The sequence below is a fragment of the Carcharhinus amblyrhynchos genome, chromosome 23 (assembly GCF_965287045.1).
Source record: "Carcharhinus amblyrhynchos chromosome 23, sCarAmb.v2.hapA, whole genome shotgun sequence".
In the NCBI taxonomy this organism is placed as follows: domain Eukaryota; kingdom Metazoa; phylum Chordata; class Chondrichthyes; order Carcharhiniformes; family Carcharhinidae; genus Carcharhinus; species Carcharhinus amblyrhynchos.
Window position 1 is genome coordinate 18,169,490 of NC_137346.1, and position 13,108 is coordinate 18,182,597.

Genomic DNA, 13,108 nt, shown 5'->3' on the forward strand with positions numbered 1-13,108 from the left:
TAAGAAATCTACTCTGAATATCAAATTTAGGTGTGGGAATTTATCCTAAAACAGCAAATATTCACCCAGGCACATTCCATATTACAACATTAGTAGCTCCTATATTCAATGAAGTACCAATATTTGATATTATCCAAGAGCTTTGTCATTGATTTTTTTTTAAACGGTTTCTCAGTTGTGGAGCTGTCTTTTCCCTCTCAAATGTCAGCTTGCTCCTGTCAAATGTGCGACTTATTGAGTGAGATGGTAAACTGGGGTCCTTACCCAGTTGGATGTTAAAAAACGCCTGTGCTGCTTGGTATGTTCAAAGGGGAATGTGGAATTCCTTTCTTTAGATGATCATTTCTGACCTCATCCGACACTTATGTACAAATCAGCTGTCATATTAGCCTACTGTTCAACTTCCAGAATTAATTTTTGCAAAGAATGCCCTGAGAGCAAGGTTAAGTCATGATGTTTATGCAGGCTCTGTTGTTCCCCATTAGAAATGGAGCAATAATTCAACACATCACCCATTAATTTCATTATTATAATTACAGAAGGTCTTGTGACACAGTGGATAGTGTCCCTGCCCTGAGCCAGAAGCTCTAGGTTTGAGTCCAACCCCAGGACTTGATGACTAAGGAGGGTCTTTCCATAGCAGTCAAGCAGGCTGAGTGTGTCAACCTGCGAATCCTTCCAACCACACCAACGTCTGATGTGGAATGGCACCCCTCAAGCTATAAGCCTCTGGTGACACACTTGCGACCTGTTTCCAGGAATTACTAGCTGTGGAAACGGACAAAAGTCTGCCTCAGTGCACCATTAGTGCAGGAAGAGAATTGGAATTGAAATTTACAGGTGTAAAATATCCACAGCACCTACTTTGACGTCAGTAGGTGACACCATGAATGGAAGTTCACTTTATCCTGATGGTTTCACCAGTGATGCCAAATCGCTGAATCCAGCGGAATATCAATGTGGTGTAAGCTGTGCCAAAATTCAAAGCATTTTAATCAGAAACCTACAGGTCAGTTGCAGGTACTTCCCCTAGCTAAAACCACGACCACAGGTACTGGAGGCTCAATAAAGGACAAAGGTCGAGAGTTTCCAGTCTGCATTGTCGTGAAGACTTCAGCTGAAATGAGGAAGGCTTTTCAGTTTATCACACTGGGAAGAGCACAGACATCTACAGGACCGAGCTGGTGCTGGAGTTTCTAAGTGTACTTTTCTCCTCTCCTGTTCCCTGAACTAAATGGATAAGTGGGACTGGATGGTTCAGGCCATTCACGCCGGTGGGATCTTCCAGTCCCGCCAACGGCATGCCCCCTACCCAGTGGCGGCAGGGGTGTGTTCAAAAGGGAATCCCGTTGACAATGGCAGGAACAGACTATCCCTCCGCTGGCCACCCTGAAACGCACTGCGGGTTGCGCCCGTAGGTTGAGAGATCACTTGGTTTCATATAGTCATTTTAAACTGGCTCAATCCTGCATCTCCCATGAGCTGCTGCGTGGTCCTTGTTTCCCACAGCAGCATCTTTCAAATTTGGATTAAGACAGAGAGGAATTAAACCCATCACTCTGACACACCGTATACCACCTTTGCATTCAGCTCAACTGAATGTTCACACAGAGATGGGATATACACTCCTGGAAATATTAGCCAGTTCTTTCTTTTAATTAGTCACTTAGTACTTAAATAGATATTGAGTAATATTTTAGTATGGCTGGAAAAAGAGACATACTTTGCAATCTACACATTTTGTCTTGCTCACAAAAAGGATTGTTCACAAAAAGTGAATAACAACTTATACTGCATGAGGACAGACTGCAGATCTGTTGGCCAGTGGAGGTGGTGGAAGGGCCTGTTCCTGTGCTGTATTGTTCTTTGGACTTTGATTGGTGGAGACATTGCCATGGAGAGTGCAGCATGGAACAGTTAACTGCTCAGCTTTGTTCATATTCAAACCAGGCAAGTTCTCTCTGATTGGTCAAGGCACTGCTCTAGGGAATAAACCAGAGAATGACTATTCTTTAAGCTTTTGTTTAGGTGAACAAAAAGTGCCAGTCACGCGCATGTTCCTTCCATGTACAAAGGACTGAGCCCCGTGTGTGAACATAAGTAATAACTAGCTCGCGTAAGTGAGTCACACTGCGACCATGACAGATCATTTTCAATTGGTTGTTAGTGGAAGTCTTGGCACACTTGGGATTGTTCAGTAAGTGTTAATCTGCTTCATAAAGACAAAGCTCATCTCAATTAGAGCATCGCAGTTCACATCGCACTCGCCTGCTTTCCAAATAGTGTAATTTAACATCTAATTGGGTGAGGGCCCAATGGACACAATCAAATACTGGAACTTCAAACACCATGCAGCACAAACACATTCCGGACCAGTGGAAAACCTTACAGCAATGATGCGTTGCTCCCTCGGGTCAATGACGCGCACTTTCTTGTCCTTACATGTGGTGCAGATGAGGCTGCCGTTGCGGTTCCAGCAAACATTGTAAATCAGGTCACTGTGCAGGTCATCCAGAGTTATCAGGGGCTCCCCTGTCCCCACATTCCAGATAATTATCATGTTATCACTGCCTGCAACAGATACAACCAGATATTGTCAAAGTTCAATACACAGCATCAACTTCTGATAAGCTGATCTCTCATCGTTCCTTTGTGTGTCAATTTTCTTTAGCTTTTTCTCCCAGTTCTTGAAGGAACTTATTGCTTAGACCACGTGTGAGTCTAGATAGTGAGGGCTGGCGACCTATTAAGCAGTTCAACCCGCCCTCCTCTTCCCCATATTCACATCTATGTATCATCCATAAGAATTAACTGCAGCATGGTGGCACAGTGATTATTACTGCTGCCTCACAGTATCAGGCACCCGGGTTCAATTCCGGCCTCCAGTTACTTTCTGTGTGGAGTTTGCATGTTCTCCCCGTGTCTGCGCGGGTTTCCTCTAGGTGCTCCGGTTTCCTCCCACAATCCAAAGGTGTGCAGGTTAGGTGGATTGGCCATGCTAAATTGACCCTAGTGTCAGGGGGATTAGCAGGATAAACGTGTGGAGTTGCAGGAATAGGACCAGTATGGGATTGTTGTTGGTGCAGACTCGATGGGCCAAATGGCCTCCTTCTGCATTGTAGGGACTCTATGATTCCAAGCATCAGTTTTAAGATGCTGCACCACTGCTTATATCCTTGATTCCCTTTTAATCAGATGCTGACTACTGGATGCACAAGCTGTCAGGATCTTCACATTTGCCGCAGAACAGCAACAACAATGTGCAAGAGAAAGAGAAACTGCTTACCAGCACTGGGGAGCAGTAGCAGTTGGGATAAAGGTTGAGAACTCATGATGTGACAGCATTCATTGCACAATGATGCTCTGATTATAAATGGAGGATTGAGTTTGAATGGGGCAAGAAGAAATCTGCAAGTGCATAGGAGCGATCGATAAAATGTCACTGCTTTCTGAATGTTAATGAAACAGGGAAAAACAAAAAGCTTGAATGCCTTTGTGCGCAGCGTGAGGGAACCGGGTGAAACCTTTCCCTCCTCACAAAGAGCGCAGGGTGTCACAGTGATTAGCACTGCTGTCTCGCAGCGCCAGGGACCCAGGTTCAGGTCACTATCTATACAGAGCCCGCATGTTCTCCCCGTGTCTGCATGGGTTTCCTCTGGGTGCTCTGGTTTCCCCCCCACAGTCTGAAATTTGTGCTGGTTAGGTGCTAAATTCTCCCTCTGTGTGCCCAAACAGGCGCTGGAGTGTGGCGACTAGGGGGGCTTTCACAGTAACTTCATTGCAGTGTTAGTGTAAGCCTTACTTGTGACACTGATAAATAAAACTTTAAACATATCTCTGGATCTGATTCTAAGTGATTCCACTGCAGATGTAGGATTTGAATAGCAGAGTCTAAGCAATGGGTGTGTGTATTGTTTATCGCTGCACAATTATTCCTGGATTAGGAACCAGTCCCAAGCAGCTGCCTGGGGAGAAATCTGCAGCTACTTGTCTCATTATGTTTGGTGCCAGCTGCTGGATTGAACAGCTGGGACGGGCAGGCATTGGCAGTAATGGGCTCAGCAGCACAGAACTGTTAAAGGGCACTTGTGTCCAACTCAAATCAGGGATTTGTCAGAAATGTGTCTGCCACTTACTCCAGACTGCCAGCCAAGGAGAAGGATTCTGCTGCCAAATTCAGAGGCCCCCTGGTTATAGGATCCCTACAGTGCAGAAGGAGGCCATTCAGCCCATCTAACCTGCACCGACCACAATCTCACCCAGGCTCTATCCCTCTGTAACTTCACATATTTGCCCCGCTAATCCCTCTAACCTACGCATTCCGGGACACTAAGGGGCAATTTAACATGGCCAATGCACCTAACCCTCACATCCATAAGCATACAGGCCAAGATAAAGCAGAAAACGGAGGCTTGAGACAATCACAAAAGACTTTGTTCTCTTGAAAGCCGACAGGACCATTGAAAGTGCAGGGGTGGAGTTAAAATGGAAATTAGGAAAGCAAAGAGAGGATAGAGAACAAAAATCTTAGCAGCCATTCGCAGCCTTTTCCCCTGGTTTCTGTGACCCATCTTTCATTCCCTCCCCCTGCCGTATAAATATCTCCCGCTTTCTGTGCCTTTTAGCTTTGTCAATGGGTCATCTGGACTCAAAATGTCAGCTCTTTTCCCTCCTTACAGATGCTGACAGGCCTGCTGAGATTTTCCAGCATTTTCTCTTTTGAGAACAGAAGGTACTGTTAGATAAAATCAAAGAAAATCCTAAGATGTTTTACCAAAACATTAAGAGAATAACTAAGGAAAGGGTAGATTACCAGAGATCTGCGTGGTAACTTTGGGTTTTTGATTTGATTTGACTTATTACTGTCACATGTATTGGTATACAGTGAAAAGTATTGTTTCTTGTGTGCTGTACAGACAAAGCATATCTTTCATAGAGATAGACAGGGAGTGAATCAGAAGATTTGGGCAGGGTTCTCACTGAGTACTTTGGCCAGAATCTTATCACCCGTTCATGTCAGTGGGATTTTCCCATCCTGCTGCAGCGAACGGAGATTTGGCTGGCTGCCTAGTTCTTCGACTGCGCAGTCGCCACACTGTGGCGTTATCGGCAGGTAAGATTGTGTCTCTTGTATCCACCTTCACTAAGGAGGGGGATGATGCAGACATTCTAGTTGAAGAGGAGGAGTGTGAAATATCAGATACAATAAGCAGAGTGAGAGAGGAGGTTCTGCAGGGACCTAGTATTCTTGAAGGATGATAAACTATCAGGGCCATATGGATTGTATCCCAGTCTGTTGAAGGAAACCAGGGAGGAAATAGCAGATGTCTGACGATTATTTTCCATCCTCACTAGATACAGGTGGGTAACAAAGGATTGGAGTTCTGCCAATGTTGACGCATTATTTAAAAAGAGTGCCATGGAAAGGCCAGAAAACCATAGGCTGGTCAGTCTGACTTCAGTGGTCGCAAATCATTGGAAACAATCCTGAGAGACGGGATAAACAGCCACTTAGAAAGACTGGGATTGATCATAGAATCTCTACTGTACAGAAGGAGGCCATTCAGCCCATCAAACCTGCACCGACAACAACCCCACCCAGTTCCTAACACTGCAACCCAAGAATTTACCCCATTAATCCCTTGACACTAAGGGTCAATTTAGCCTGGTCAATCCACCTAATCTGCAAATGCACCTATATCTGGACCGTAGGAGGATATGTGATGTGCAGACTCCACACAAACAGTGACCCAAGGCCGGAATTGAACCCGGGTCCCAAGCACTGTGAGGCAGCAGTGCTAACCACTGTGCCACCGTGCCATGCACTTGCCAGTTTAAGGTGGTAGCTGCTCTTAACAAGTGGACTGACCGTTAAGCCCAGCATATTTATTTACCCATTTCTGCGTGGGCAAACTGAGATGAGAATTCACTGTGGAAAGATTTAATATTGAGACACTTGAACACAGTTGCAGCAGTGCAGGAACAGGCTGATGGGTTTGTGCATGAGTAATATATGTCCATATGGCTGAATACTTTTCATTCCCTTCATTCAGCAGCCATTTATGTAACACAGTTTACAGAAGGACGGATTAGAAGTCACTTCTGTCTCTTGGAATTTATTTCCACAGCTGTCATAACACATCCACAGCCACATGGGATTTACCCTTTAACACAATAAAAAGGGTTCTCACTACATCACCCCCTCGCCCAAACTGAGACTGAAAATCCAGTTTCAAACTATCTTTAAGGTCTTAGTCACCAAAGGTCAGCTCAACACAGCGATGGCATATTAACAGGTCAGCTCGAAGGTTCAGGAATTGAATGTAATGTCGAGATTGATATGACGGTGCAGATAAAGGAAGGCAAGGTAATATGGCCTATTCCTGCTGCCTGCTTCTATGTTCCTATGAAGCTGGGATCAGGATACTGATCTTAATGATCAGCCATGACCAAATTGAGGGGTGGAGCAGGTTCAAAGGGCCGAATGGCCTACTCCTGTTTCGATTTTAGTGGTTAGCACTGCTGCCTCACAACGCCAGAGACCTGGGCTCCCCACCCCTCCGTCTCTCCTCCCCGCCCCCTTCCCCCGGCTCTCCTCTCCCCCCTCCCACAACGGCTTTCCCTTCCCTCCTCCCACCCCTGCTCTCTCCACCCCCCCTCCCCCAGCTGGCTCTCCTCTCTCTGGCTGGGGTCACTGTCTGCATGTTCTCCCCATGTCTGCATGGGTTTCCCGCAGACATGGGGAGAACACAAAGGGACACAAAGGGAGTGCTATCCCGACACAAAGGGAGTGCTATATTGTCAGATGTGCTGTGTTTTAAATCAGGCATGAAACAGGGACTGGGCACCTGCTCTGGAGGACAAAAAGAGATGGTCTGAAGTTTTCTTGATATCCAAGCCAACATTCATCCCATGTTAGCCTCTAAGAATTCTGTGTTCTTCCAGCTCTGGTCTCTTGGATATTCTAAAATTGCTTTGCCTGCCCCTTCATCCTCCACATTGATCATGACCCTAAACTCTGGAATTTTCACTCTGTAACCCTCCATCACTCTCTCTTCCTTGAACACTCTTCCTCAAAACCCACCTCTCTAACTATGTTTTTAATCCCTAACACCTCCTGCTGAGGCATGGCATTGACTATTCCTTCAATACGGATGGGATTTTCTGGTTATGTTCACCCCTCGTGCCTGAAAAGAGGTCAACGGACCTTTGCATGATTTGTGTCCCACCCACTATGATTCCCATGGTGAGTGGGATGGGAAAATTCTGCCCAACGTTTGAGTGAAGTATCTTGGGACTTTTTTTTATGTTAAAGGCACTGCATGAAAGATTGAACAAGATGGGGTTATTTTCTTCATAAGAGAGAAGACTAAGGGGTGATCTGATAGAAATGATGAGAAGATTTGAGAGACTCGGGGCAGCAAAGGGAAAAGCAGAAGTCGTGGCCATGAATACAAGAGATCAATTAGAATGTAGAACTCACTCTCAGAGGTAGTAGTTGGGGCAACCAGCTAAATCTGGATAACCATGTGAGGGAGAACAACCTGAAGGATGCATTGACAGAGTTAGATGAAGAAGGATGGAAGGAGGTTCAATGGAGCAAAAACACAGATCCAGTGGGCCGAATGGCCATTTTCTGCACTGTGTAATATATAAATTGTTATATATTACACACCATTTGCTGCCAAATGGTGGTAGGATCTCTTTACGGCAATGCCAGAAACAAGCAGGGTCGAGACTCCAACTGTGCCATAGTCATGGAAAGTCTGTGGATGCTGCATTCTGCTGTGTTATGAAATGTAGTGCACAGCTTTCAGCACCTTTCAGGGGCTTTGATTCTTATTTTTAACTTGTGAAATGGAGCCATTTTGATCAGGTGTTGAATTCTCTATAAAGTAATGAGGGGTACAGGTAGTCAGTATCTTTCCCCAAAGGTAGGAGAGTCTAAAACTAAAGGGCAAACGTTTAAGGTAAGACGGGAGAGATATAAAAGAGTCCAGAGGGACAACTTTTTCACACTGAGGGTGGTGAGTATCTGGAACAAGCTACCAGAAGTAGTAGTAGAGGCGGGTACAATGTTGTCTTTTAAAAAGCATTTGGACAGTTACATGAATAAGATGGGTATAGAGGGATATGGACCAAATGTGGGCAATTGGGATTAGCTTCAGAGTTTTAAAAAGGGCAGCATGGACAAGTTGGGCTGAAGGGCCTGTTTCCATGCTGTAAACCTCTACGACTCTATGACCCTCTAGGTGACCCAACAAAACAACATTGTTGTTCCCTCCAGGAGATCACCATCCTCTCCATTTATTAAATTTGTCTTACAAGTTAGATTGTCAGTTGGAGGAGATATTAATTGCTGATAAATGAAAAGCATCAGATCTTGTTGACGTGATTGCACCATTTTAGGATCTAACTTGGAGATGTAATAGAGAAGCCACCAGGTTACTTTTTCTCAGACAGTGAATAAAGTTTTGGTTGGGTTATTGTCTTCAGTTGGGAATTTGACATAGAATTGAACATGTGTCCTCGCAGAAGGCAGAGGTGTTCCGTATCAGCACTGATGGCTGGGTTAAAGTTTATTTATTGGTGTCACAAGTAGGCTTACATTAACACTGCAATGAATTTACTGTGAATGGTAATGAACTCCACAGGCTCACTGCATGAAGAAATGTCTCCTCATCTCCGTCCTAAATGGTTGACACTGAATCCTCAGACTGCAATTAAGTTATCTAGTTGCCACCATCCGGTGATGCTTGGGCACACTGAGGGAGAATTTAGCACGGCCAATGCACCTATCCAGCACATCTTTCAGACTGTGCAAGGAATCTGGAGCACCCAAAGGAAACCCACACAGACACGGGGAGAACATGCAGACTCCACACAGGCAGTGACCCAAGTCAGGAATTGAACATGGATCTCTGGTACTGTGAGGCAGCAGTGCTAACCAGTGTACCACCGTGCACCGCGCAGCAGTATCAATGCAAAGTCCTTTTAAATGAGCCCTGGTCATCAACATCGAACAGTTTAATGTTAGCATACGTGAATGCAAGCAACTGCATCTCAGCATGCTCGGTACAGGAGCTGCGCAACAGAATCACCAAAAGATACAGGTGAGTTCAGCACATTAAAGAGAGGTTTTATTATATATTCACATGAAAATCTGAAGCTGCTATAAATCCTGGTAATAACAGTCTCCTCGAATTCATCAGCTCTGATTCATTCAATCCAAATCTTCTCAGAACACATTTGAATTAATGACTCTTCTGTTCTCTCCGAGACACTCACCTTCCACAGGGATGCTCCTATTTCACTGAACAACAGCAATCAGTCACTTTGCTGTTTGTGTCCTTGAGTTAGTATCAGATGCGTAGTCTCCACGGAAGTCACATTTCCATGATGGAATGGGGTGCAGGGAATTGTTAAGTACGAAAGGAAATAGAAATTTCACTGAAGGTGGCCACTAATAGAAGATTAAAAGGCCCCAGACGGAAAAAAAGCTCTTTGAATTATTTATGGGAGATATTTTTGTTCCTCCCCTTCCCTAGCAAATTCAGGGCACAATCTTTCTGGGCATTCACGCCCCTCTGCCATGGCGGTGAGAATGGAGAATTTGGCGCCCAAACAAATCTCCGTTCAGTACAGCGGGAGCAGAAAATCCCGCTGGCATGAATAGCCATAAGATTCCGGTCTGAGACAATTAAACATTGAGAAATTGCTGCCTTAAGAGATCATAATAGGATCATAGAATTCCTACACTGAAGGAGGAGGCCATTCAGCCCATTGAGTCTGCACTGACTGTCCAACAGAGCATCTTGCCCAGGTGCTATTCCCGTAATCCCACACATTTACCCCACTAATTCCCCTAACCTATACATCTTGGAACACTAAGGGGCAATTTAGCATGGCCAATCTACCTAACCTGTACATCTTTGGACTGTGGGAGGAAACCGAAATACCCGGAGGAAACCCACACGGACATGGGGAGAATGTGCAAACTCCACACAGGCAGTACACACGGCCGGAATCAAACCCGGGTCCCTGGTGCTATGAGGCAGCAGTGTTGACCGCTGTGCCACCGTGCCACCCTAGTGGGCTGCATTCTGCATAATTCTAGTTCTTAGTTAATATGAAGGAACGACAGATCGCGACATATAGTTCATTCTATATGAAAGAAAAGTTACTCCAAGTAGAAAGAGGATTTCAGTCAAGGAGACTCAAAATAAAAGGCAAATGGTATTAATCATGCCCTTAAAAATATTTTTAAAGAATTATTAGTAACAGGTGTAATAGCTGATCTACAATCTTTACTCAGGGATGATGTACAAAAATACAGCACAATGAGCCAAACATGTTTGTTGGTGAGAGATTTCTAATATTTAAATTGCCAACGCCCCTCCAGTGAGCATGTTGTTTGTCCATCCACTGTCTCCATCAAGATCATAAGTGAGTGGGTTGGGTTTGGCTGGGATTTCAGATAACATTTGAACTTCCAGCCTGATCCACACCAACCTGGGTTAAAATTGTCCCCAGTGACCCAGTGCACTACCCTGTCTGGGATACTGGGATGTTAGCTTTCCTGCTATTGCCTAACTGATCAACAGGAGGTGCAGATTAGCAACTGGAAAGGAATCTCATTGTAAATTCTCATGGAAATACCATTTCCTCCTCTCCTTGAGCTCAGGGTATGTTTAATACTGAGCTAAGAAGTAGCATTTACTTGAGAGTAGTTTTTCTTCCCCACAGAACGAATGGTATATTGCAATCTGCAAAGTTCCTTCATATTAGGTAAAAAACAATGAATTAGGCATTAGAGGGAGGCGATGGCCTAATGGTATCATTGTTAGACTATTAATCCAGAAACTCAGCTACTGTTTTGGGGTCCCAGATTCGAATCCTGCCACGGCAGATGGTAGAATTTGACTTCAATTAAAAAAGTATGGAATTAAAAATCTACTGATGACCATGAAACCATTGTCAATTTTGAGGAAAAACCCAGCTGGGTTACTTATGCCCTTGAGGGAAGGGGATCTGCCGTCTTTACCTCGTCTGGCCTATGTGTGACTCCAGAGACATTGCAAAGTGGTTGACTCTCAACTGTCCTCCCAGGGCAACTAAGGGATGGGCAATAAATGCTGGCCACCCATGTCCCACAAGTCAATAAAAAAAGGCAAAAATGCACCCTACGGTTACCATTTCTTGAAGTAGCAAATTTCTCAACATTTTCTTGTCTAAATCTGTTAGAGAATAGTGAGAAGTCTCACAACACCAGGTTAAAGTCCAACAGGTTTATTTGGTAGCACGAGCTTTCGGAGTGCTGCTTCTTCTTCACCCGATGAAGGGCAGCGATTCTGAAAGCTCATGCTACCAAATAAACCTGCTGGACTTTAACCTGGTGTTGTGAGACTTTGCTGCACCTACCCTAGTTCAACACCAGCATCTCCACATCTACCAGGGTACAGGAGGAACAAAAATACATATCGTAGGTAATTTAAAGTACATTTTCTTCATGTGCTGAATGAAAAAGGTCAATGACATTAATGAAAGACTGGAGGTATCAGCCATTAGTGTGACTTCAATCTATCACAGCTTGACCAAGATGGAAGATTACCTGCACTAAGCAAAATATTCCGGGCAGTCGGATGCCATGAAATAATCCCGACCCTCTTCGAGTGTCCTTCCAAAACAACAATGGGGTCCGTTATAGACCGGAGTGCGACATGATCTGGGATCTGCCAAACCTAGGAGAAGATAAACAGGAAAACAAGACTTAAATTAGAAATCACTGGCTGACTAGAATTTATGTGTTGCTCAAACTGGCCAACTAGACTGAAGAACACCAAATCCTGATCTCAAAGATGTATGGATTAGGCTGATTGGACATTTTAATTTGACCCTAGTGTCAGCAGGATTGGCAGGGTAAATATGTGGGGCTATAGGTGCATTGACACAAATGATTCTACCCTAATTGCTGCACTCGTCCCCTCCTAATATCTTAGCCTCCAAACACCCAGGAGCAATGACACATGAGTTGGGGCATTATCACGCAGCAGAAACAATGTGCTTCTGCTGGTATCCACATTCCCGGTCGCTCCTTCCTTTCAATTATCCCAAACTGGATCTTATAGATCTCCCATTCCCATTCTCCTGTATTCTCTTAAACCATTCATTATTTTTATACAAATGGTTAGAAGGTCAATTTCCACCTCCTTATTTAGCTGTTGCAATTTTGGTCTTAATGTGTTGTGCCTTTGTTCCTCAGAAGCTTAATTCCATCTTAAAATACTTTGCTATTTCCTTTTCACTGTAACAGTCCCACTTCCTACATAAACCTTTCTGAAGCTGCAATTTCGGTTTACTTTATTTCATTCTTAAAGTTACAAAGTCTTTGTGCGGAGTGGACTGGGCTAGTCCTTAATCCATCTCCTTGGTTGCTCCAAAATCAAATTGAGGCCAATTCATGGTTCCCCCAAAACCAACAGATAAGATCCAAGCTGACAAGACAAGGCATTGGATCTGATCCAAATGTGTTCTTTTAAAACATTTTAAAACTTTTAAAATAAAGATTTCAGCCTTTGATAGAATATCAAATTTAAAACATAGAGCAGTCAACACAGGAACTGGCCCTTCGGCCCACGATGTTGTGCCAAACACGATGCCAAATTAAACTAATCCCTGGATGAAAGTAAATCACTGCAGATGCTGGAATCTGAAACCAAAAGATAAAATGCTGGAAAATCTCAGCAGGTCTGCCAGCATCTGTAAGGAGAGAAAAGAGCTGCTGTTTCAAAAGCTTTGACAGAGGGTCATCTGGACTTGAAACATCAGCTTTTTTCTCTCCCTCCAGATGCTGCCAGACCTGCTGAGATTTTCCAGCATTTTCTCTTTTGGTTAAACTAATCTTTTCTGCCTGCTCTTGATCCATATCCCTCTATTCATTGCATATTCATGTGCTTATTTAAAAGCTCCTGTAAGCACTCCTATCGTATCTGCCTGCACCACCACCCCTGGCAGCACATTCCAGATATATACCACCCTCTGTGCAAAACAAAAACTTGCTCCCACATCTCCTTTGAACTTTCCCCCTCTCATCTTAAGTGCATGCCTC

The 13,108-nt window shown here is 44.3% G+C and overlaps 1 protein-coding gene across 2 annotated transcripts in view; it reads right to left on the reverse strand.

The window, feature by feature from the left end:
* LOC145357522 (coronin-6-like) overlaps positions 1-13,108 on the reverse strand; it is a 245,580-nt gene that overhangs the window by 22,400 nt on the left and 210,072 nt on the right. For both annotated transcript variants that reach the window (XM_080210953.1, XM_080210954.1), the window contains exons 4-5: positions 11,612-11,741; positions 2,390-2,571 (exon numbers count right to left, since the gene is read on the reverse strand). In XM_080210953.1, coding sequence (XP_080067079.1) covers positions 2,390-2,571; positions 11,612-11,741 — 312 coding nt within the window. The remainder of the gene's footprint in view (positions 1-2,389; positions 2,572-11,611; positions 11,742-13,108) is intronic.